At 44.9% G+C, this 24,897-nt stretch overlaps 1 protein-coding gene across 1 annotated transcript in view; it reads right to left on the bottom strand.

Annotated features, from left to right (window-relative positions):
- zmat4a (zinc finger, matrin-type 4a) overlaps positions 1–24,897 on the bottom strand; it is a 225,006-nt gene that overhangs the window by 2,924 nt on the left and 197,185 nt on the right. The window contains exon 6 of the mRNA XM_023978307.2: positions 19,352–19,448. Coding sequence (XP_023834075.1) covers positions 19,352–19,448 — 97 coding nt within the window. The remainder of the gene's footprint in view (positions 1–19,351; positions 19,449–24,897) is intronic.

Raw genomic sequence — 24,897 nt, forward strand, 5'->3', positions numbered from 1 at the left:
ACAGCCTCCAGCTCCCCTTTCCCTTTCCCTCTCCCCCCACTCCTTCACCTTCTTCACTCCCCTCCCTCTCCCCTCCCCTTACACTCTCCTTTGCCCTCTTCCACGTCTCTGCCCACCCCACCCTCTCCTTCACCCTTTCCACTCCCATCACCCTCTCCTTCGACCTCTTCCCCTCTCTGCCCACCCCACCCTCTCCTTCTACCTCTTCCCCCTCTCCTTCCCCCCTCTCTACTACCGTAGCCTTCAAGTCAGTCAGAGACAGGAAAGATACATTTTCCAGCAGCAGTATCAAGCCTCCTCTATTTTCCCTCTCAAGGCAAACTGCCTTATAATTAATTTACCGTGAAGCGAGTGTAAGTTACATAGTTTCACTTGGTGCAACGGCAAATAGAAACCACACCATCTGAATGCAGAGACCTTAACCACGTGATTTGCGAACACACAACTTATGTATTCATACAGTCTGCGACAAATTCGGTCAGCACATTACTCTGGTGGAGGAATTACCCATGAATTRTTTATCTCCATGCCTATATTCCACATGGACATTTTCAGTCCCTTTTAAGTTAATTCTCCCTTTGTGATAAAATGCCTCCCTTCTTCTTTCTATGTTGCAGCTTATGATACTCCTGGTTGTGTTGCTATGTAAGAACGAGTTGCCTGTCCAAGACAATTTCAATCTACATAACAGCAGTCCTCCAGATTTGTAMAGTACACCAGCAAGTTATCATCATACTAAATGCTGTAAAATAAATATTCCTTATACATAATTTTAAGTGGTATATTCATAAACCCATCCATTGTCTGCATTGTACACATTCACACACATTCTTAATATGTTCTTGGCTATATTTCACCTCTGGTGTATTTGTGGTAATGTCTTTCTGTGGGACATCACAGGGGACGTGCCGGACGTCATAAAGAAGCCGTGTGTCTGTCGTGGAAGCTGGTGGGACTGAATGTCAGACCAAAAGCACTTTGAAGATACATAGTTGAAAGGCTAGCCTCAGAGGCCTGAGTTCTCTCTCATGTGTCGATCTAGTGTGCTCATCATTGAGTGATCTTTTCAATCTGAAATATTTCTGACGACTTAAACCAAACAATAGAGTGATGGAAAGATGAAGCTTGGAGAGAAAGAATGTCAGCTTGGATTAGCAGGTGAGCTGGTACAGACACATGTAATTTAGGATTGACAATGTGTCTATTCTGTAGCCAATACTGAGCCCCTAGCTATCTCCCTCCCAATGTGCATTAGGAATTAATTAGGAAGTCAACGAACGAGGAAATTAGGCTCTATCATATAAGAGAAACGCCCGCTGATTGGACTGTCRACTGTCTCTGTGGCTTTGCCTGTTTCCTCCTTTGCGCTGCAATCTCTCCTGTTTGATGGTTTGCTTTCAGGCTGCCCTCGCCTGTTTGTTGATATCTACCTTGTACAGAGCCGTAAAGAGGTTTCTAAGCGGTTTCTCACCAAGGCCGGGCGGTGCCAGAGCGGAAGGGCCTCAGCAGAGCCTCCACTGAGCATTATTATAAATCATGAAGCCATCACACAGGGGATGATCACTGGAGAAAGATGGGCTCGGAAATAAAACATCCCTCCTCCTCATCCTCTTCCCACTGGTGCTCAAGCTTTTTCTGCTCCAGCACACAATGCATTGTAGTTGGTCAATATTTTAGCAATCCAACACCTTCATAAAAAACAAACCCAATGTCACTACTCTACTTCACAGTGCTGGAAGCAGCCATCAGCATCAGCCTCAGACAGCCACTTTCAGAATCAATTGCCTCTGCCACCCCTCCAGGCGTTACCGCAGCCACTAAGCTGCAGCTCGATACAGTGGCCAGATTTATGTTGGTAAAGTGTTCTCTCCAGGATTTTCCATATGGTTGTTTATGCTACCATTGAGACAGGGTCTGTTGTCTGCTCCGGTCCAAACTAATATCCTACTGCTCACATTTTACTGAAAATATTCCTGCAATGATGCCTGCAACCAGCATATCCATTCCCCCAGCCAATAAACCTTTGAACAGACGGAAATATGTTGCTGTTGCATTGTAATCAGATGTAATGTTAAACTAGATTAATTTGCCTTTTTGCTTTGAAGACACATAGCTGCTGTTATCCCTCTTGTGAATATGTTTGTGAATATGATTGTGTGTGCATGAAGGATTTGAGGAGCAGGTGTTGGGGGATTTGTCTAAGCGTTGGGGGAATTGTGGCACACAGCATTGTGTCTCATGGGGAGTTCTTTCCTGGGCAATCCTCTACTGACTGACATGCTAGAGAGAGAGAGAGAGAGGAGAGAGAGAGTGGAGGGGAGAGAGAGAGGGGATAGAGAGAAGGGGGGTCATTGAGAAAGAGAGGTGAAGAAAGAGACAGAGGGGGGCATAGAGAGGGAGAGGGGGGCAGCAGAGAGAGATATAGTGCCTTGCAAAAGTATTCACCCCCTTGGCGTTTTTCCTATTTTGTTGCATTGCAACCTGTAATTTAAATAAATTTTTATTTGGATTTCATGTAATGGACATACACAAAATAGTCCAAATTGGTGAAGTGCAATGAAAAAAATTACTTGTTTCAAAAAATAAAAAATCTGAAAAGTGATGGTTGCATTTGTATTCACCCCCCCACCCCCTAAATAAGATCTGGTACAACCAATTACCTTCAGAAGTCACATAATTAGATTGCACACAGGTGGACTTGATCTGTCACATGATCTCAGTATATATACACCTGTTCTGAAAGGCCCCAGAGTCTGCAACACCACTATGCAAAGGGCACCACCAAGCAAGAGGCACCATGAAGACCAATGAGCTCTCCAAACAGGTCAGTGACAAAGTTGTGGAGAACAGATCAGGATTGGGTTGTAAAAAAAAAATTAAAAAAATTTAACATCCCATGGAGCACCATTAAATCCATTATTATAATTTTTTAAAGAATATGACACCACAACAAACCTGCCAAGAGAGTGCCACCCACCAAAACTCACAGACCAGGCAAGGAGGGCATTAATCAGAGAGGCAACAAAGAGACCAAAGACAACCCTGAAGGAGCTGCAAAGCTCCACAGCGGAGATTGGAGTATCTGTCCATAARACCACTTTAAGCCGTACACTCCACAGAGCTGGGCTTGGAAGAGTGGACAGAAAAAAKACATTGCTTAAAGAAATAAATAAGCAAACCCGTTTGGTGTTCGCTAAAAAGCATGTGGGAGACTCCCCAAACATATGGAAGAAGGTACTCTGGTCAGATGAGACAAAAATKTGAGTTTTTTGGCCTTCAAGGAAAACGCTATGTCTGGCACAAACCCAACACCTCCCATCACCCCGAGAATACCATCCCCACAGTGAAGCATGGTGGTGGCAGCATCATGCTGTGGGGATGTTTTTCATCGGCAGGGACTGGGAAACTGGGAAACTGTTCAGAATTAATGATGGATGTCACTAAATAGGGGGAAATTCTTGAGGGAAACCTGTTTCAGTCTCCAGAGATTTGAGACTGGGACGGAGGTTCACCTTCCAGCAGGACAATGACCCTAAGCATACTGCTAAAGCAACACTTGAGTGGTTTACCACTCGTCGCTCCTACCAGGTGGCGTGGCGAGAATCTGTCTCCGCACCACGTGCTCTCACCACTGGTGTCCCCCAGGGCTCTGTTCTAGGCCCTCTCCTATTCTCGCTATACACCAAGTCACTTGGCTCTGTCATATCCTGTCATATCCTCACATCCTCACATGGTCTCTCCCATCATTGCTATGCAGACGACACACAATTAATCTTCTCCTTTCCCCCTTCTGATAACCAGGTGGCGAATCGCATCTCTGCATGTCTGGCAGACATATCAGTGTGGATGACGGATCACCACCTCAAGCTGAACCTCGGCAAGACGGAGCTGCTCTTCCTCCCGGGGAAGGACTGCCCGTTCCATGATCTCGCCATCACGGTTGACAACTCCATTGTGTCCTCCTCCCAGAGCGCTAAGAACCTTGGCGGTTCTCAAACCAACATCAAGGCGGTCTGACCCGTTCCTGTAGTTACTACTCCTACAACATTCGCAGGAGTACGACCCTGCCTCACACAGGAAGCGGCGCAGGTCCTAATCCAGGCACTTGTCATCTCCCGTCTGGATTACTGCAACTCGCTGTTGGCTGGGCTCCCTGCCTTGTGCGATTAAACCCCTACAACTCATCCAGAACGCCGCAGCCCGTCTGTGTTTCAACCTTTGCCCAAGTTCTCTCACGTCACCCCGCTCCTCCCTCCTCCACTGGCTTCCAGTTGAAGCTCGCATCCGTAACAAGACCATGGTGCTTCCTACGGAGCTGTGGAGGGGAACGGCACCTCCGTACCTTCAGGCTCTGATCAGGCCCTACACCCAAACAAGGGCACTGCTGTTCATCCACCTCTGGCCTGCTCGCCTCCCTACCTCTGAGGAAGTACAGGCTCCCGCCTCAGCCCATCAAAACTGTTCGCTGCTCTGGCACCCCAATGGTGAACAAACTCCCCCACGGACGCCAGGTCAGCGGAATCAATCACCACCTCTCCGGAAGACACCTGAAACCCCACCTCTTTAAGGAATACCTAGGATAGGATAAAGTAATCCTTCTAACCCCCCCCCCCCCCCCTTAGAGTATGCGATGCACTATTTTAAAGTGCGTTGTCTTCCACGGACATCATCACAGGTGAATGCACCACATTTCTGTAAGCTCGCCTCCTGGATTCTAAGAGAGCGTCTGCTACAATAACTTAAATCGTAATGTAAATGCTTTAATGGGACCAACATTTAAATTCTTGGAATGGCCTCATGTCAAAAGTCCAGACCTCTATCCAATTGCAGAATCTGTGGTTATGACTTACAAGATCTGCGTACACCAGCGGAACCTGGTCCAACTTGAAGGATCTGGAAGCAGTTTTGCCTTGAAGAATGGCGGAACAAAGAAAAATCCCATGGATAGATGTGCCAGCTTATAGAGACATACCCCAAAGACTTTGCGGTGCTGTAATTGCTGCAAAAATTGTGTGGCTCCTACAAAGGTATTGACTATTTGGGGGAGAGGGGTTGCATCTCGCCTCAAGTTTTCTGTTCCTTTTTTGGTGTCTTTTTTCTTGGTTTGTTTCACAAGTCGGTAGCATGCTTGTGTAAATCAAATGATACAAAACCCCCAAAAATGTATTTAATTTCCAGGTATGTAAGACAACAAAAAGGAGGGAAAAACACATGCCAAGGGGGTGAAATACTTTCACAAAGCCACTGTAATCAAGAGAGAGGGGCCGGCAAAGACGAAGCGAGAACCGAAAACCGGCAGAGCAAATAAAGAAGGAGGGTGACCGAGGAGGCGTGAAGGGTGGCGGCAAAAGAGAGAGAAAGAGAAAGGGAGGCATAGAGAGGGTACAGGCGAAGAGAGAAAGAGCGACGGGGCCCATAGAAGAAAGGGGGGGGGGCGACCAAGAGAGAGAAGGCGGAGAGCAAGTGAGCAGACGAGAGATAGAGAGTTGGTGGCAAAGACCGTGATAGTGACGAGAGAGGGGCGGCAAAGAGAGAGAGAGCCGCGAGAGCACGATAGACAAGAGAAGGGGGCAATTAACGAGAGAGAGAGAGAGAGAGAGAGAGAGAGAGAGAGAGAGAGAGAGAGAGAGAGAGAGAGAGAGAGAGAGAGAGAGAGAGAGGGAGAGAGAGAGAGAGACACGGAGCGGCAGAGAGAGAGAGAGAGAGAGAGAGAGAGAGAGAGAGAGAGAGAGAGAGAGAGAGAGAGAGAGAGAGAGAGAGAGAGAGAGAGAGAGAGAAGGGGGGGCGGCAGAGAGAGAGAGAGTGTTAGTAATTTCCCGCTCGTTTAGTAAAGTGTAGCCAGGATCCATACAGTGAGTATGTTCTCTGCTTTCTCTCTGTTTATTGTACTGGTGCATGTGTGATCAAGTGTGTGTGTATTGTATACTTTTTTTGTGGTGTGGTTTTCATCAAAGTCACACCTGCACACAATTTTTTTATTTTCATCTGTACTGTTGTCTATCACTTGTTTTCTTTGTTGCAAATAAATACAAATACAAAATAATAATGGTAGGGGTTGGAACGGTCAATGCACAAGGGGGAAGTTTCCTAGATAATTAATGGGACTGACCTTTGATATACACAGAGACACAACTGCATTTCACACATGCTACACCCCTGTATGTCTGTGTGGCAATACCTTTTTATCGTGCCTGATGCTCTTGACTGACATTAATAATGCCAAGCTGAGACCATAATAGAAGACAAATATAATCCTTCATAACTTGGGGGTGCTTGTGCTCGGAGTCATCAGCGAAAGTGACTTTTCCTGTCATATATCGGCTATAGGAAAATGAAATATTGTCATATAACAAGTCAATACAATACCTTTCTTTTTGCACTGTTCTTGGGAGTGAAGGAATACTATTTATTTTCTAAGACAAGAGAATAACAAGGGAATAAAAGTTTCCTTAGTCAAAAAAATCCTATAGGATTAGTAATTTTTCTAACAGAATCACATTGGAACTACCAAGTTCAGCTCACTGCCTGTGGCTGGGCATAGAATAATAATGTTAGATAACAGATAACTGTTATATCCTTCACTGTGTGAGTACACTTTTCCTTATGCTTCCTGATTAAGTTTGTCATATTTTCGTCATTGGGCAGCATTTTATGCACTCGTTTTTATGCTAGCTAAGAAACTACTGTTAGCCACAATTTGCCCATCAGCTGACTAGTTAGCTAAGTTGTAGCCATTTGTATATAATGTTTAAGTCACTGTATAGTTATAGCAGATGAGAAATTTTTATATTGTTGGTTTTTGCTAAATATACAGTATGTGCCTTATTATGTGAAACTATTTTTCATGATTTMTGGTAGATCATCAATCATGAGTTTTTGGACTCATTCAACAGTTTTTACCTAAATAAGTAGAATATAAATGGAAATTAAAGTTGAAAGTTCCATTTATATTCATAAAACATAAGTTGAAAATGATGATGTCGCCTCTTCCCGTTGATAAATAGCCCGAAGTCAAAACACTGTTTTGAAGTGTCCAAATCAATAATCAATACAGTTTGTGATATATTAAAAACATAAACATAAAATGCACTAACTACATATACATGTGCCACAATAGTAACCATAGTACTTATATATTTTTTAAATGATCCCCTTATAAACTGCATATGCACCAAAAACCCTGTTGTTCTGACAAGTGGAAATTAATCACTCATATTAATAAGGGGGAAATCAGGTTGTATGCCCTGTTGAAACTAACACAACTCTCAAACCACATGGAAACTGGAAATATTTTCATCACTTAGAGGAAAAGCGTCTAAAGACAACCAGCTACAATTTGGAGTGATGCGTTTTGATTTGGAGGTCACTAAAACGGCAAGAGAAACGCAGCACTTATTTGTCAATCACTCATATTGATATCAAGTTGAAATCAATAGAGCGGGGGCAAATGTTTGGTGTGTATGCACTGTTTAAATGAACACTATTCAAAGACACAGTGAATCTGAGATGTGCTCACATATCACTGGTTAAAGAGAAGTTGCTGAAGACAGCCATCTAAATTCTAGAATGTCGGAAGTTTTGTGAGGCTGCCGAAACGCGGAAGGAAAAAACATTTAACTTCAACGAATCACGACTTGCCATAGGATATCAACACTTACAACAGTTGGCTGTTTTTTGAGTGATAGTTTGACTCTCAAATCTATGCATTTGTGTGAGGCCAGTGACTTTTATACAGAGAGCACACCGAATTTTCCTTGCCATTTGAGTTTGAAAATTATTGTAGTAGCCTTAAAACCGCTGGTGCGTATGACAAAATCAGTGGTACAAAACCAGTGATATTGATCTGTTTTAAATATTCAATTTTGTGTCATTGACCCTTGTGATTACAATTAAGATGTATAATAATAACACTAATCTGAGGTAAAAAGGATGTGTAATTACCCTCAATTTGATGTTGTCAAAACATGAGGTTGTTTAATCTAGTAACACATACTGTCCACATTCAGGATATTTGCAAGAATAATCTTAAATAATCTAATATGTCGTTTTTTCTTGACACAGCTAAATATGGCACAGAAACTTGAACATTTAAGTTGAATTGCAATCAAAATTAAAGACCAGTAAACTGAGGAGCAGTCTCTCTCCTGTGTCTCTCTGGAACACAATCTCCATATCTTTGAAGGCAATCAACTGTGATAATTCCCTGAGGTTCTCAACCTCTTCAACACACCACCACAATATGGGATTGATTCAATCCTATCAGATTTTGGAGCCAGTCCTATTGGACTCCTATAGGAATATATTTKATCTAATATGATCCTATAGGATTCCAATACAAGAATCCAATAGAATAATCCTATCAGATTTTGGAACCAGTCTATTGGAAAAATCCCTAATCCTATAGGATATTTTGACTAGGGGAGGTAAAAGGATGTGTAATTACCCTAAATTCGATGTGGTCTAAACATGAGGTTGTGTAATTTACTAACTTGAAAAAGAAAAGGAGAGTTGCACACTCTAGGAGCTCAGATGCAATAATTTAATAACCTAATAACCAACGTTTCGACAGACAAGCCGTCTTCATCAGGGTATAATGTAGTAACACATACTGTCCACATAAATCAACATTTCAATGTAGGTTGATTGTGTACACATATTTTTCCCTAGTTTAACCATTTACAGAGTTAAACAAAATGCTCTTATGTACAATTTAACCAGGTGCTCTAGAAAGAGCTCCCATAGTGACTGTGTAGCAGCCAAATAATTAACCCTGTCTACTTATTATAACCTATCAAGCCATAGTATCAACATGATTCTATTCATTGTTATTTCACCCCACATTGTATGGACACTACAATTGGATAAATACAGCTTTATTGGACAATCTCACAGCTAAATATGGCACAGATACCTGAACATGTGTGTTAAACTGTACAGGTCCTCTAAGGATAACATCCTATAGGATAGGTTCCAAAATCTGACAGGATTTTCTAATTTAATTTTTATTTCACCTTTATTTAACCAGGTAGGCAAGTTGAGAACAAGTTCTCATTTACAATTGAGACCTGGCCAAGATAAAGCAAAGCAGTTCGACACATACAACAACACACATGGACTAAAACAAACATACAGTCAATAATACAGTCGAAAAATTTGTATATACAATGTGAGCAAATGAGGTGAGATAAGGGAGGTAAAGGCAAAAAAAAGAACATGGTGGCGAAGTAAATACAAAATAGCAAGTAAAACACTGGAATGGTAGATTTGCAGTGGAAGAATGTGCAAAGTAGAAATAGAAATAATGGGGTGCAAAAGAGCTAAATAAATAAATAAATACAGTAGGGGAAGAGGTAGTTGTTTGGGCTAAATTATAGATGGGCTATGTACAGGTGCATTAATCTGTGAGCTGCTCTGACAGCTGGTGCTTAAAGCTAGTGAGGGCAATAAGTGTTTCCAGTTTCAGAGATTTTTGTAGTTCGTTCCAATCATTGGCAGCAGAGAACTGGAAGGAGAGGCGGCCAAAGGGGGAATTGGCTTTGGGGGTGACCAGAGAGATATACCTGCTGGAGCACGTGGTACAGGTGGGTGCTGCTATGGTGACCAGCGAGCTGAGATAAGGGGGGACTTTACCTAGCAGGGTCTTGTAGATGACCTGTAGCCAGTGGGTTTGGCAACGAGTATGAAGCGAGGGCCAGCCAACGAGAGCGTACAGGTCGCAGTGGTGGGTAGTATATGGGGCTTTGGTGACAAAACGGATGGCACTGTGATAGACTGCATCCAATTTATTGAGTCGGGTATTGGAGGCTATTTTGTAAATGACATCGTCAAAGTCGAGGATCGGTAGGATGGTCATTTTTACGAGGGTATGTTTGGCAGCATGAGTGAAGGATGCTTTGTTGCGAAATAGGAAGCAGATTCTAGATGTAACTTTGGATTGGAGATTTTTGATGTGAGTCTGGAAGGAAAGTTTACAATCTAACCAGACACCTAGGTATTTGTAGTTGTCCACGTATTCTAAGTCAGAACCGTCCAGAGTAGTGATGCTGGACGGGCGTGCAGGTGCAGGCAGCGATCGGTTGAAGAGCATGCATTTAGTTTTACTTGTATTTAAGAGCAGTTGGAGGCCACGGAAGCAGAGTTGTATGGCATTGAAGCTCGTATGGAGGGTTGTTAACACAGTGTCCAAAGAAGGGCCAGAAGTATACAGAATAGTGTCGTCTGCGTAGAGGTGGATCAGAGACTCACCAACAGCAAGAGCGATATCATTGATGTATACAGAGAAGAGAGTCGGCCCAAGAATTGAACCCTGTGGCACCCCCATAGAGACTGCCAGAGGCCCGGACAACAGGCCCACCGATTTGACACACTGAACTCTATCAGAGAAGTAGTTGGTGAACCAGGCGAGGCAATCATTTGAGAAACCAAGGCTATCGAGTCTGCCGATGAGGATGTGGTGATTGACAGAGTCGAAAGCCTTGGCCAGGTCAATGAATACGGCTGCACAGTRTTGTTTCTTATCGATGGCGGTTAAGATATCGTTTAGGACCTTGAGCGTGGCTGAGGTGCACCCATGACCAGCTCTGAAACCAGATTGCATAGTGGAAAAGGTGCGGTGGGATTCGAAATGGTCGGTAATCTGTTTGTTGACTTGGCTTTCGAAGACCTTAGAAAGGCAGGGTAGGATAGATATAGGTCTGTAGCAGTTTGGGTCAAGAGTGTTCCCCCCTTTGAAGAGGGGGATGACCGCAGCTGCTTTCCAATCTTTGGGAATCTCAGACGACACGAATGAGAGGTTGAACAGGCTAGTAATAGGGGTTGCAACAATTTCGGCAGATAATTTTAGAAAGAAAGGGTCCAGATTGTCTAGCCCGGCTGATTTGTAGGGGTCCAGATTGTGCAGCTCTTTCAGAACATCAACTGACTGGATTTGGGAGAAGGAGAAATGGGGAAGGCTTGGGCGAGTTGATGTGGGGGGTGCAGTGCTGTTGACCGGGGTAGGGGTAGCCAGGTGGAAAGCATGGCCAGCCGTAGAAAAATGCTTATTGAAATTCTCAATTATAGTGGATTTATCTGTGGTGACAGAGTTTCCTATCCTCAGTGCAGTGGGCAGCTGGGAGGAGGTGTTCTTATTCTCAATGAACTTTACAGTGTCCCAGAACTTTTTTGATTTTGTGTTGCAGGAAGCAAATTTCTGCTTGAAAAAGCTAGCCTTGGCTTCTCTAACTGCCTGTGTATATTGGTTTCTAACTTCCCTGAAAAGTTGCATATCACGGGGGCTTTTCGATACTAATGCAGAACACCACAGGATGTTTTTGTGTTGGTTAAGGGCAGTCAGGTCTGGAGAGAACCAAGGGCTATATCTGTTCCTGGTTCAGGTGTTTCAGGGAGCGTTTGACAGTGATGAGTGGAGGTCGTTTGACCGCTGACAATTACGGATGCAGACAATGAGGCAGTGATCGCTGAGATCTTGGTTGAAAACAGCAGAGGTGTATTTAGAGGGCAAGTTGGTTAGGATGATATCTATGAGGGTGCCCGTGTTTACGGCTTTGGGGTGGTACCTGGTAGGTTAATTGATAATTTGTGTGAGATTGAGGGCATCAAGCTTAGATTGTAGGATGGCTGGGGTGTTAAGCATGTCCCAGTTTAGGTCCCCTAGCAGCACGAGCTCTGAARATAGATGGGGGGCAATCAGTTCACATATGGTGTCCAGAGCACAGCTGGGGGCAGAGAGTGGTCTATAGCAGGCGTCAATGGTGAGAGACTTGTTTTTAGTTAGGTGGATTTTTAAAAGTAGAAGTTCAAATTGTTTCGGTACAGACCTGGATAGTAGGACAGAACTCTGCAGGCTATCTCTGCAGTAGATTGCAACAGCGCCCCCTTTGGCCGTTCTATCTTGTCTGAAAATGTTGTAGTTAGGGATGGAGATTTCAGAGTTTTTGGTGGACTTCCTAAGCCAGAATTCAGCCATCCGGGTTGGCAGAGTGTGCTAAAGCAGTGAATAAAACAAACTTAGGGAGGAGGCTTCTAATGTAAACATGCATGAAACCAAGGCTATTACGGTTACAGAAGTCATCAAAAGAGAGCCCCTGGGGAATAGGAGTGGAGCTAGACCCTGCAGGGCCTGGATTCACCTCTACATCACCAGAGGAATAGAGGAGGAGTAGGATAAGGGTACGGCTAAAAGCTATGAGAATTGGTCGTCTAGGACGTCCGAAACAGAGAGTAAAAGGAGCAGGTTTCTGGGGGCGATAAAATAGCTTCAAGGTATAATGTACAGACAAAGGTATGGTAGGATGTGAATACAGTGGAGGTAAACCTAGGCATTGAGTGATGATGAGAGAGATATTGTCTCTAGAAACATCATTGAAACCAGGTGATGTCATCGCATGTGTGGGTGGTGGCACTGAAAGGTTGGAGAAGGTATAATGAGCAGGGCTAGAGGCTCTACAGTGAAATAAGCCAATAAACACTAACCAGAACAGCAATGAACAAGGCATATTGACATTAAGGAGAGGCATGCTTAGCCGAGTGATCATAAGGGTCCAGTGAGGTTGGTTGGGGTCACGGCGATTCAGACAGCTAGCTGGTCCATGGGTAGCAAGCTGGCAGAGGATGGAGGTCTGTTTTTAGCCACCACGTGCATTTCCGTTGGTAGATTAGTGGGGTTCCGTGTGGTAGAGAGGACCAATCCAATTGGCAAAATAGTTATAGTTATTGTGGCCCAAGAAAATTGTCCGATAGACCTATTCAGATAGCAGCCGATAACACAGCTAACAATTAGCGGGCCGCAGATGGTTCAGGTTACGTCGTGACGGAGGGGCCAGTTGGATAACTCCCTCGGGCAGATAACGTCGGTAGTCCAGTCGTGAAGGCCCGGTGGGGGCTCCGCATTGGCAGTAAAACGGGTCCGGATAGGTGATTGTAGCCCAGGAGTGGCTGATTGAACTCTTCAGCTGGCTAGCTCCGGGAATAATTTATGTTTGCTCCGGGACCGATGTTAGCCAATAGTCACTCGGATAGCAGCTAGCTAGCTGCAAGATCCAGRTGTAAATGTCCAGAGCTTGCGGTATAAATTTGGGGATATGGAGAGAAAATAGGTCCGGTATGCTCTGGTCTGAGTCGCGTTGTACAAAACTGGCRATAGCTTTTCGAGCTAAAGGATAGCTGATGACCGCCAACCGTGGTTAGCTGAATACTAACGTTAGCCAGCTAACTTCTGGCTAACTTCTGCCTAGCTTCTGTTGTGGATTTCAGATTTGAGGGGAATAATACTTTTTAAAATGTTTTTTATTTGGTGAGGCGGGTTGCAGGAGAGTGTTTTGAAGTTGAGTTTTTAGAAGAAAAAAAATATATAAAAAGATATGCGAATAAAAGATGTAAATATATATATATATATACGGGACACGACAAGACGAGGACGAAGGATGTCTGACTGCTATGCCGTCTTGGAAAAGCCTCTAATAGATATTTTTGGGGGGGATCCTAGAGGAGTTTTTGACCAGGGTTCCTTTGTTAATGGAAGATCAGAAACAACAAAACAGTGATGATTGTGTTTGTGTGTAGAGAAGTGGGACACAGGCAATATTGGTGGTAAATTGATCATCACAGTGAAAAGAAAGAGGGGGAAACGGAGGAGGTAGAATTCAGAGACATGTCAGACAGACTGTCAATCAGCAGAATGCATGGGCCTGCCTTTCTGTTATTATCTAGCGGCCTGTCTCCAGGGGAGTGTTGTGGCTTTCTTAGTACGCTGAGCAGCAGGTGTGCTGGGGGGCTGGATGAAAGCATACATACCTACCCACTACCTCTCTCTTTGTGACCGTGGAGGACAGGGGACAGACAGAGAGAAGGCAGCAGTATCAGTGTGACTAGGGAGAAGCAGGTGGGAGAGCACATCCAAACACTGGCACTCATATCCCAGGTTCATCACGGCACCAGCCACCAGGATAAACAGAATAAATCAAGCTGCCTTTGTCTGACCGTTTTAACGGCTGTATTTCAGCTGTTGAATACATTAGGTTTCATGGTCACGTCCGTAGCAGAGGACACACAGCACCACCCTTTTCCCTGTCACACAAACAGAGTAGCTTCAGTGGAATACCAATCCCACCATAAAATCTACACCCAATGAGTCTGCTATACTCTCAATAATAAAGTATAGCAATATACTCTGTTGACACCATTCTGTATTCATCTGGCCCTTCTTTGGACACTGTGCTAACGAACCTCCAAACAAGCTTCAACGCCATACAGCACTCCTTCCGTGGCCTCCAACTGCGTTTAAATGCTAGTAAAACTAAGTGCATGCTCTTCAACCGATTGCTGCCAGCACCCTCCCGCCCGACTAGCATCACTACTCTGGACGGTTCTGACCTAGAATATGTGGACAACTACAAATACCTAGGTGTCTGGTTAGACTGTAATCTCTCCTTCCAGACTCATATTAAGCGTCTCCAATCCAAAATTAAATCTAGAATCTGCTTTCTATTTCCTAATAAAGCCTCCTTCACTCATGCTGCCAAACATACCCTCGTAAAACTGACTCTCCTACCGATCCTTGACTTCGGAGATGTCATTTACAACATAGTCCCCAACACTCTACTCAGCAAACTGGATGTAGTCTATCACAGTGCCATTCGTTTTATCACCAAAGCGCCACTGCGACCTGTATGCTCTCGTTGGCTGGCCCTCACTACATATCCGTCGCCAAACCCACTGGCTCCAGGTCATCTATCAGTCTTTGCTAGGTAAAGCCCCGCCTTATTTCAGCTCATTGGTCACCATAGCAACATCYACCCCCGCATGGATGTTGCTGGTCATCCCCAAAGCCAACACTTTCTTTGGCCGCCTTTCCTTCCAATTCTCTGCTGCCAATGACTGGAACTAATTGCAAAAATCTCTGAAGCTGGAGTCTTATATCTCCCTTTCTAACTTTAAGCATCAGCTGTCAGATGCACCCCAGTATCTATACTTGCACATCATCATCTGCACATGTATCACTCCAGTATTAATGCTAAATTGTAATAATATTCACCTCTAGGGCCTATTTATTGCTTACCTCCCTACTCTTCTACGTTTGCACACACTGTAGATAGATTTTTCTATTTTATTTTATTTTGTGTTATTGACTGTATGTTTGTTTATGTGTAAGTCTGTTGTGGTTTTTGTCGCACTGCTTTGCTTTATCTTGGACAGGTCACAGTTGTAAATGAGAACTTGTTTTCAACTGGCCTATCTGGTTAAATAAAGGTGAAATAAAAAATTATAATCTCCATATCATCTTAAATTTCTTGTAGTATTGTATGTTTTTATTATGTTGTAGGGGCTCCCTTGAAAAAGAGGCCTTGGTCTCAATGGGACTGCTTGCTAAAATAAAGGTTAAATAAAATACATAATCTCGAAATATGGGATGGGCTATTGTCACAATAGTCAAATGAGGCCCTAGAGGCCCTGGTCAACAGTAGTGCACTAGGGAACCGGGTGCCATTTGGGATACAACCAATAAAGTTATATTTATAGATTATCATTAGGCTGAATAATTGTTTTACCTCACATAAATGTCTGACTAGTGCTACATGATGCAATGAATGGTGTGTCAAACCTGAGAGGTGAGCCAACCTTCACATCATGCATTAATCAGCTTTCTTTCTTTTTTGGACGGTCGATTCCACACATGGGAAACAAGAGCAGCAATAACAAATCACTGCGACAACATCCAACCTGACAAACTCATCCTCTCATTCGCTCCAGTCTCAGACATGGCAACTGGGAGTGAGAGAACACAGCGGCTAATGTCTTTCTGCACACCATTAGTATGTGTGAGTGTGGGGGGATGGTGAGGGAGGCTGGGAGGGAGGGAGAGATGAGTGCAGGCGAGCAGCGGGGAATGGAGATAGTTGGGCGAGGGATTGGTGACGGCATGGTAATGAGGCTGTCTGCTTGACCTATCAATAGTGGAAGAGCGGAGGGACTGAGGAGCGGAGGGACTGAGGGACTGGTCTCGATCACACAACGTGCCCCCGCCTCGCCTCGTAACGCTCCCACCGGCCTCGTTACCTTCCCCTCTTCACGTTTGATCATGAAAATGCATGTTGTGACCAAGGCTCTTATTTCCGAGCCTGGCTGCTCCTGTGTCTCGATCTCTTGCAGTGGATGATGACATTACACATAGGAAACACCATCTCAGGCTCTGTTATCCCACATCTAGAGGCGGCAGGTAGGCCCCTTTTTTTCAATTTTCGCCTAAAATGACATACCCAAATCTAACTGCCTGTACCTCAGGCCCTGAAGTAAGGATATGCATTTTCTTGGTACCATTTGAAAGGAAACACTTTGCAGTTTGTGGAAATGTGAAAGGAATGTTGGAGAATATAACACATTAGATCTGGTAAAAGATAATACAAAGAAAGAAAAATGGTACCATCTTTGAAATGCAAGAGAAAGGCCATAATGTATTATTCCAGCACAGGTGCAATTTAGATATTGGCCACGAGATGGCAGCAGTGTATGTGCAAAGTTTTAGTCTGATCCAATGAACCATTGCATTTCTGTTCAAAACTTTGTATCAAGACTGCCCAAATGTGCCTAATTTGTTTATTAATAACTTTTCAAGTTCAAAACTGTGCACTACTGTGCACTCTCCTCAAACAATAGCATGGTATTCTTTCACTGTAATAGCTAGTGTAAATTGGACAGTGCAGTTAGATTAACAAGAATTTAAGCTTTCTGACAATATCAGATGTGTCCTGGGAAATGTTCTTGTTACTTACAACCTTATGCTAATCACATTAGCCTACGTTAGCTCAACCGTCCCACAGGGGACCCGCTAATCCTCAAGAAGCTGAGTGTAGGGCCAGTAAACAAAAGGTCACTGGTTCGAATCTCCGAGCCGACTAGGTAAAAAATCTGCCGATATGCCCTTGAGCAATGCACTTAACCCTAATAGCTCCTGAAAGTCACTCTGGATAAGAGCATCTGCTAAATGACTCAAATGTGAAATGTAAATCTATAGGCTAAGCTTGTTCACATGGTCCAACACTAGGTCATCGCCAGAGATGTCGGTATCTTACTTAGCAGAACATTTAACAATAAACTCAAGTAATGTGTAAGTATGAGATAGGCTACTGCACTGTCACATGGTTCTTGACCTCCAGTGATAGAAGAGAAAGAGAGAGCTGCAGTGCCTCCTCCTCCTCCCTCCTCGCCTGTCCTGAACTAGAGGTCAAACGGGTTCCCTCTCCAGTTTCTCCTTAGTTCACACTGACCAGCCAGCCGACAGCCACGTCTAGGATCCCTGTCTGTGCACTCAGTCAGTCTGCTGTAGTCAGCAAAAACCCCTATCAATCAGTCAGACCTTGAGACTGGGGAGGAGATGGGAGCTCAGTCAGCTCACAAAGCCAGCAGGCTATTTCTGTCACAGCAGCCTGGACCAGACAAGCCCCTCCTAAAAGACTCCTTATGCCGTAACAAGGAAGGACAAACGATGGATCCTCGTCAAAAAGGAGTGCACTATATAGGGAATAGGGTGCCATTTGAGACACAAACAGGTACATTGCTACTGTGTGCTCAAATGAAGCGCAGGACAACGACTGACTGGTACAGTGCTACGGTGTGCTCAAATGAAGTGACTGACTGTGAAGAATACTTGGAAAGCAAAAAGAGAAACATGTCAGACAGCCAAATTGAGTTAGTAAATGAAAGGACGACCTTGATTTGTGGCATACTTTCTGCTTCAGATGCCAGTAGCACTGGCATGGGTTTAAGTATTTAAGCATCCAGGCTTTGTACCGTTGTAGCAGGCTTGTTAGTGTAGTATTGATCACACATCTCATTAGTAAGCATATTGTGAAGGGGTAATTTGTCCCCCACCCTCAGTCAAAATAGAATTTCCTCTCTGAAGTTCTTGGACTCGGTTCAAGTTAGCTACGCTGAGTTCGTGAATCTTGGCTTGCTGGTATCAATTTGTGATGAGACTGGGGAGGTCAATATGACCCTTACCTAACCTGACCTCATGCAATTTATAGTGCATAATTTTTTCAGTGGAAATAGTATTCAGACAAATGACTGACAAACTGTTGATGAGTGTTTACTGTAGCCTAACCCTTCTCTGTGAAGTCATTCCATCAAATTAAAAAGTAACTATATAATCCAAATCATCAAATGCACCACTGCTTTCATATAAACTGCCATCTTCTATTTGTCTGGCTGTATATAGGACAAGAGACAACAATGACATATCTCCCCTCTCTGGAGAGAGAGAGAATTTTTATTGTCACATGCACCGGATAGCTATTCTATCTGGGTAAACTGGCATAAAGCACTGACCTAAATACACCCAGAGAGAGAGAGAACGAGAGGAAAGAGAAGTTGCTTTGGCCTACTGGGGTAGGTGGATCTGCCTGTGTGGAAAGCCACTAGCACCAATGAGGCAGTGGAGTGTGACTAAGGTGCAGGGCTAAAGTGTCATGTCTCTTGATGCCTGCATCCCTGTGGACACGTACGGGCAGAGAGGGTCCTACAGGGGGAATTCATTCTAGGACACGCACCATGGAAAAGCCCATCAATTCACACCAACTGGCCAGGCTGTGCTGAGTTGGGCCCAATACCAGGTCATCCTCTGACTGCCCTCCCTACATTTGCATTCTGTCTCTGCATACCGACCCTACATACTGTCCCTACATACTGTTTCAGGACAAAAGCTGCGTGTTTGACTCTGAACACTGAGTGTTGATCATGTTTCAGCATGGCCCGCTTGAGTTAGAAGACTTACTGTTAGTTTTGTGCGTTGGTTGTGTATTAGCAAGGTTGTTTGAGTTAGATGGTTGTGTGTGCATTATGGTTGTGTATTAGCACTAGTTGTTTGTTCACTCTGATGAGCACGGCCTGGTGGCGCTAGCCTGGGCTCTGGGTGTTGTGTCTACAGTAGAACAAGCACTTGTTGATCTGCGTTTCGCTCCTGCAGGCACCACGGCATGGCCACCAATTAGCAGCAGCAATGTGAAAGAAGTGGAAAAATGTCTCAATTAGACACATTTCTCCTCCTTAAAAATTAACTGCTTTCAATGAGATTGAACATAAGTGGAAAAATATCCAAAGATGCCCAAAGCCAGCAGAGAGACTCTCACTCCTCCCCTCTGATATTTTGCTCACTCGCTCTCAGCTTTTTTTTTTATGGCTGATGCAAAATGTAAAAACCCTCCTTGAAAGTGCCAATTGAATTTCAATGGCATAGCATACATATACGTAAACCAAGCGCAATACAATTTAAATGCTGGCAACTCACCATCAGACAAGGAGAAAACAAAGTGTGACATTGTCTGTTTAGCTGCAGTACACAGAGGAGAAGACTCACTTGTTTTGGTGCTTTGAGCCCTGCAGATGTGCATGGTACTGTGCCACAGAGTTGAGTGTGACATTGCAGACTTCACACGTATAGCTACGTTTCAGACCTGGAATAAGAACACACACACACGCACGCATGCACACACACACACAAGATTAGACAGGTGTGTATGACTTACTATTTGTTTCAATCGACATTATTGTACTTTGGAACTATGGAACCATGTTCAATGTTCCACCACAAATGCAATTAATGTGTATACATTCACTATTCTATCCCACTGGAGAGTCCTAAATGGAATCGTTAGTTCTCTATTGAAAATACCTGGTCAGCATGCTGTCACTAAATAGAGTAGAAGACTAGAGGGGATAAGAACTCTTACTGACAGAAGCTCTATCTCTTCCATACAGCTGGCTGTTAAAGACACTAGCAATATGTCCCAAATGGGACTATGGACCCTGGTCAAAAGTAGTGCACTATTTAGAGAATAGGGTGCAATTTGAGACTAGGGTCAGTGCTCATTGCTCTAGTCTTGCATGTGTCCTAGTCTATCCATTCTACTACTCCTGGTGGGGGAAGTGTAAATAATCAATTAAAGACGTGCCCACACTAAAATGTCACACATTCAGTATTAATCACGATGAAATTACATTGAAATGATGAGATCCAAGACTGAGGCTTGAGGATTTTGACACACCTTGGCTCTTATTAGCCAGAGCTCTGCTTTGAGTGAAATTTTAGCTTTTGACTGTATTTTGTTACATACCATTGCTTTGGCTAATACAACAGGCTAACAAGCTAACTCCAAAATTCAACTAAGATCTGAGTGAGATGATCACTCTATTTCTCACCCCTTCTGATGTCTTGGGCGACTGTGGATCACCAAATCAGCAACTAACAGAGTGACAAACCCTGTATCTATGGATGCGTTCAAAATGGCACCCTATTTCGTTGACAGTGCACTATTTTTGACAAGGGTCCATCAAAAGTAGTGCACTATAAAGGGAATAGGGTGCCATTCGGTACGCATCAACAGAGTAAGTGGTCAGTGTAATGGCTGTTATGTTGAGGCTCATGACACAGTGGCATGACAAATTGCCCAATCGCTTGCTTCCTCTCTCTGAATAAAGTTAAACCTATAAACATTGTTTGGATGGTAAGAAAGGCCAAAGTAAAGATACATGTCCCCACTTCTCCCCCATCATTGAATCTAATTGTCCAATCTCTCCTCCGACCTAAGGTCATGTCCCCCCATGTTGATGAGCCTTTCTCTCTATTCCACAGCATTAAAACATAATGTGTCTTATCAAAAGAGGCAGCGAGAGAGCGAGTGGTAAAGAGGAAGACAGAGAGAGAGACAGAGAGCGAGACACACAGAGAGAGAGACAGAGAGCGAGGCAGAGAGAGAGACAGAGAGCAAGGCAGAGAGACGGAGAGAGCGAGGCAGAGAGAGAGAGAGAGTGAGGCAGAGAGAGAGAGAGAGCGAGGGAGAGAGAGGCAAAGAGAGAGAGAGAGAGGCAGAGAGAGAGGCAGACAGACAGAGACACAGAGAGAGAGAGAGGCAGAGAGAGAGAGAGAGGCAGACAGACAGAGACACAGAGAGAGAGACAGAGCGACAGAGAGAGAGAGAGATCCTGTGCTCATGAGCTCCTGAGTTCTTCTGCAAAAACAATAGTATTATAGTGGGATAAATGTAGATAAACTTATACAGGATACTAGCCTCTATATCAAAACATTCAAACCAAATCAAAATTCCATACCTAAAACCTTGATTTTCCATACCTAAAACCAAAATTACCTGAATGGATTCTTACTACCAAGGACTATCAAGAAAAAACTTATAACAAACCGAAACCTGGAAATACCATCCAACGCAAAGTGATGTTCAGTCTGAACCTACTTCTGAAGCCAAAAAGTAAAATACAATAATCTATAAGTAATGTTGTTATATACAGCGTGGTAAATAAGGCTACCAAGCTGCTAGGACAGAACAGGCCTGGCTGCAACTTCAATTAGCACTGAAGTGTGAAGTGAGATGTGTGAAAACTATTGAGCCTAACAATGGCAGCAGGGTTTCACAGCCTCCCCCACCCTTTGAAGACCCCTGCGCCATGGCTTATCCCTGTGCAGTAACCTTTGGATATTAAAAATAACATGGCACGGAATAAGTACAAAAATAAGCTCCTCAAGGACAATCCAGAGAAACTATTTGCTGACTGCTACAAAGAGGGTAACATAAGCAACTACATTTTCCACACAGAACATCCCCTGGCATGGCGCAGTGCTATAAGAGCACACTACCCCTATGTCAAGAGAGAGGGTATTGGCCCAGTGTGGAAACTCAGAATACTAGACATTGAGGAAATTGAAACAACCTCTGTCAACGTGTACAAGTCTGAGACAGTAATGGTGCAGGACATCCTCAAGCAGTTCCAGCAGGACTTTAACGGGATAAAAGAGCACAGCAGGAAAGGCTCTCTATCAGTGACTACTCCCCCACCCTGAGTGAGTCTGATCACACCCCCCAGCACTGAACACACCCAGGTCCCACAACTGCACTGCTCCTCCATCATTGAGAGGGATAAATTCACCAAGCTGGAGAGAGACATGGTGGAGCTCAGAGAGCTATTCCACAAAATCCAGACAGAACAAACCAGACCAGCACAACAACACACCCCCAACAAGACCCGGAGGGCGGGAGGTGGAGATGGACGGCTGTCTGAGAGAACTGGCTGCACTCCGGACTGAGGTGAGAGAACTTAAGGAGAAGAGAGAGGACCACATGGCACAGCTAAATGCAGTGAAGGAGGAGGGAGAGACACACATGGCACAGCTAACAGCGGTGAAGGAGGAGGTGAGAAACACATGGCACAGATAACAGTGGTGAAGGAGGAGGTGAGAAACACACATGGCACAGATAACAGTGGTGAAGGAGGAGGTGAGACACACATGGCACAGCTAACAGCGGCGAAAGAGGAGGTGAGACACACATGGCACAGCTAACAGCGGTGAAGGAGGAGGGAGAGACACACATGGCATAGCTAACAGCGGTGAAGGAGGAGAGTGAGACACACATGGCACAGCTAAATGCAGTGAAGGAGGGAGAGACACACATGGCACAGCTAACAGCGGCGAAGGAGGAGGTCAGAAACACATGGCACAGCTAACAGCGGTGAAGGAGGAGAGAGAGACACACATGGCACAGCTAACAGCGGTGAAGGAGGAGGTGAGAAACACATGGCCACAACAGCGGAAGGAGGAGGGAGAAACACATGCCACAGCTAACAGCGTGTGAAGGAGGAGAGAGAAACACACATGCACAGCTAACAGCGTGAAGGAGGAGGAGGACACACATGCACAGCTAACAGCGTATGAAGGAGAGGGAGAAACACATGCACAGCTAACAGTGTGAAGGAGGAGAGGAGAAACACATGGCACAGCTAACAGCGTGAAGGAGGAGGAGAAACACATGGCACAGCTAACAGCGTGAAGGAGAGAGAGAAACACATGACACAGCTAACAGCGGGAAGGAGGAGGGAGAAACACATGGCACAGCTAACAGGGTGAAGGAGGAGGGAGAGAACACATGGCACAGCTAACAGCAGTGAAGGAGGAGGGGAAAACACATGGCACAGCTAACAGGGTGAAGGAGGAGGGAGAAACACATGCACAGCTAACAGGTGAAGGAGGAGGGAGAGAACACATGGCACAGCTAACAGCGTGAAGGAGGAGGAGAAACCACAGGCACAGCTAACAGGAGTGAAGGAGGAGAGAGAACACATGGCACAGCTAACAGCGGTGAAGGAGGAGGGAGAGAACACATGCACAGCTAACAGGTGAAGGAGGAGGGAGAAACACATGGCACAGCTAACAGTGGTGAAAGGAGGAGAGGAGACACATGCACAGCTAACAGAGTGAAGGAGGAGGGAAAACACAGGCACAGCTAACAGCGGTGAAGGGGAGGTGAGAAAACACATGGCACAGCTAACAGCGGTGAAGGAGGAGGAGAGGACACACATGGCACAGCTAACAGTGTGAAGGAGGAGGAGAAACACATGGACAAGCAACAGTGGTGAAGAGAGGGAAGAAACACATGGCACAGCTAACAGTGGAAGGAGGAGAGAGAGAACACATGGCACAGCTAACACGTGAAGGAGGAGGTGAGAAACACATGCACAGCTAAACAGTGTGAAGGAGGAAGAGAGAGACACACATGGCACAGCTAACAGTGAAGGAGAGGAGAGAACACATGCACAGCTAACAGCGGTGAAGGAGGAGGAGAGGAACACATGCACAGCTAACATGGTAAGGAGAGGGAAACACATGGCACAGCTAACAGTGGTGAAGGAGGAGAGAGAGACACATGGCACAGCTAACAGCGGTGAAGGAGGAGGTGAGAAACACATGCACAGCTAACAGGTGAAGGAGGAGGGAGAAAACACATGGCACAGCTAACAGCGGTGAAGGAGGAGGGAGAGGAACACATGGCACAGCTAACATCAGTGAAGGAGGAGGGAGAAACACATGGCACAGCTAACAGTGGTGAAGGAGGAGGTGAGAAACACATGGCACAGCTAACAGTGGTGAAGGAGGAAGAGAGAGGACACACAGTGGCACAGCTAACAGCGGTGAAGGAGGAGGGAGAAACACATGCACAGCTAACAGTGGTGAAGGAGAGAGAGGAGAGACACACATGGCACAGCTAACAGCGGTGAGAGGAAGGGAGGAAACACATGGCACAGACTAACAGTGGTGAAGGAGGAGGAGAGAGACACGCATGGCACAGCTAACAGCGTGAAGGAGGAGGGAGAAAGCTGGAGGTGTGACAGAGAGCAGGACACTCCCCAGAGAAGCCAGCAAAACAGCCCACCTCAGACCCGGACCACAACCTCAACACCACAATAGGACAGACCCACCAACCCAACAGACCCCACCCCCTCTGATAGCTCCCCCGATAGCTTCTTCTGAAACTCCACACATCCACCCGAGGAGACTCCAATGCTAGGTACACCTACAGCTCATCCCTTTGACTCAAATGGCTGCTCCTCATTGTCTCAAATGGCTGTTGTCAGAGGACACAACTAGGGTCCCCCAGCCACATTATAATTCACACGGGCACAAACCTGAGGGCCCAGCAGGAAAGGGTGGCCATAGCCACTCAAGGGAGTGATAGTAAAAGTTTTGTGGTCGAAGAAGCTTTTTCAATCTATCCTGGAATATGCAAGGTCTGAGGTCATCTGCCTTCTGGCTAAAGAGCAAAAACACCAAGACATTCAAAGAAATTAGGAAAAATCAAACATTTTCATCCTACAAGAAACATGGTATAGAGGGGATGGACCACTGGTTGCCAGAGAGCTGGTAGTCCAATCCAACAAACTCCAAGTTGTGAAACAGGGAAGAGACTCAGGGGTATGCTAATTTGGTGTAGAGCAGACTAACCCACTCTATTAAATTAGTCAAAACAGGAGACATTTTTACATCTGGCTAGAAATGAATAGAAATTATTTCAACAGAAAAAACATTTCCTCATGTGTGCTACTTACAGTGGGGAGAAA

The sequence above is a fragment of the Salvelinus sp. IW2-2015 genome, linkage group LG33 (genome assembly GCF_002910315.2).
Source record: "Salvelinus sp. IW2-2015 linkage group LG33, ASM291031v2, whole genome shotgun sequence".
In the NCBI taxonomy this organism is placed as follows: Eukaryota; Metazoa; Chordata; class Actinopteri; order Salmoniformes; family Salmonidae; genus Salvelinus; species Salvelinus sp. IW2-2015.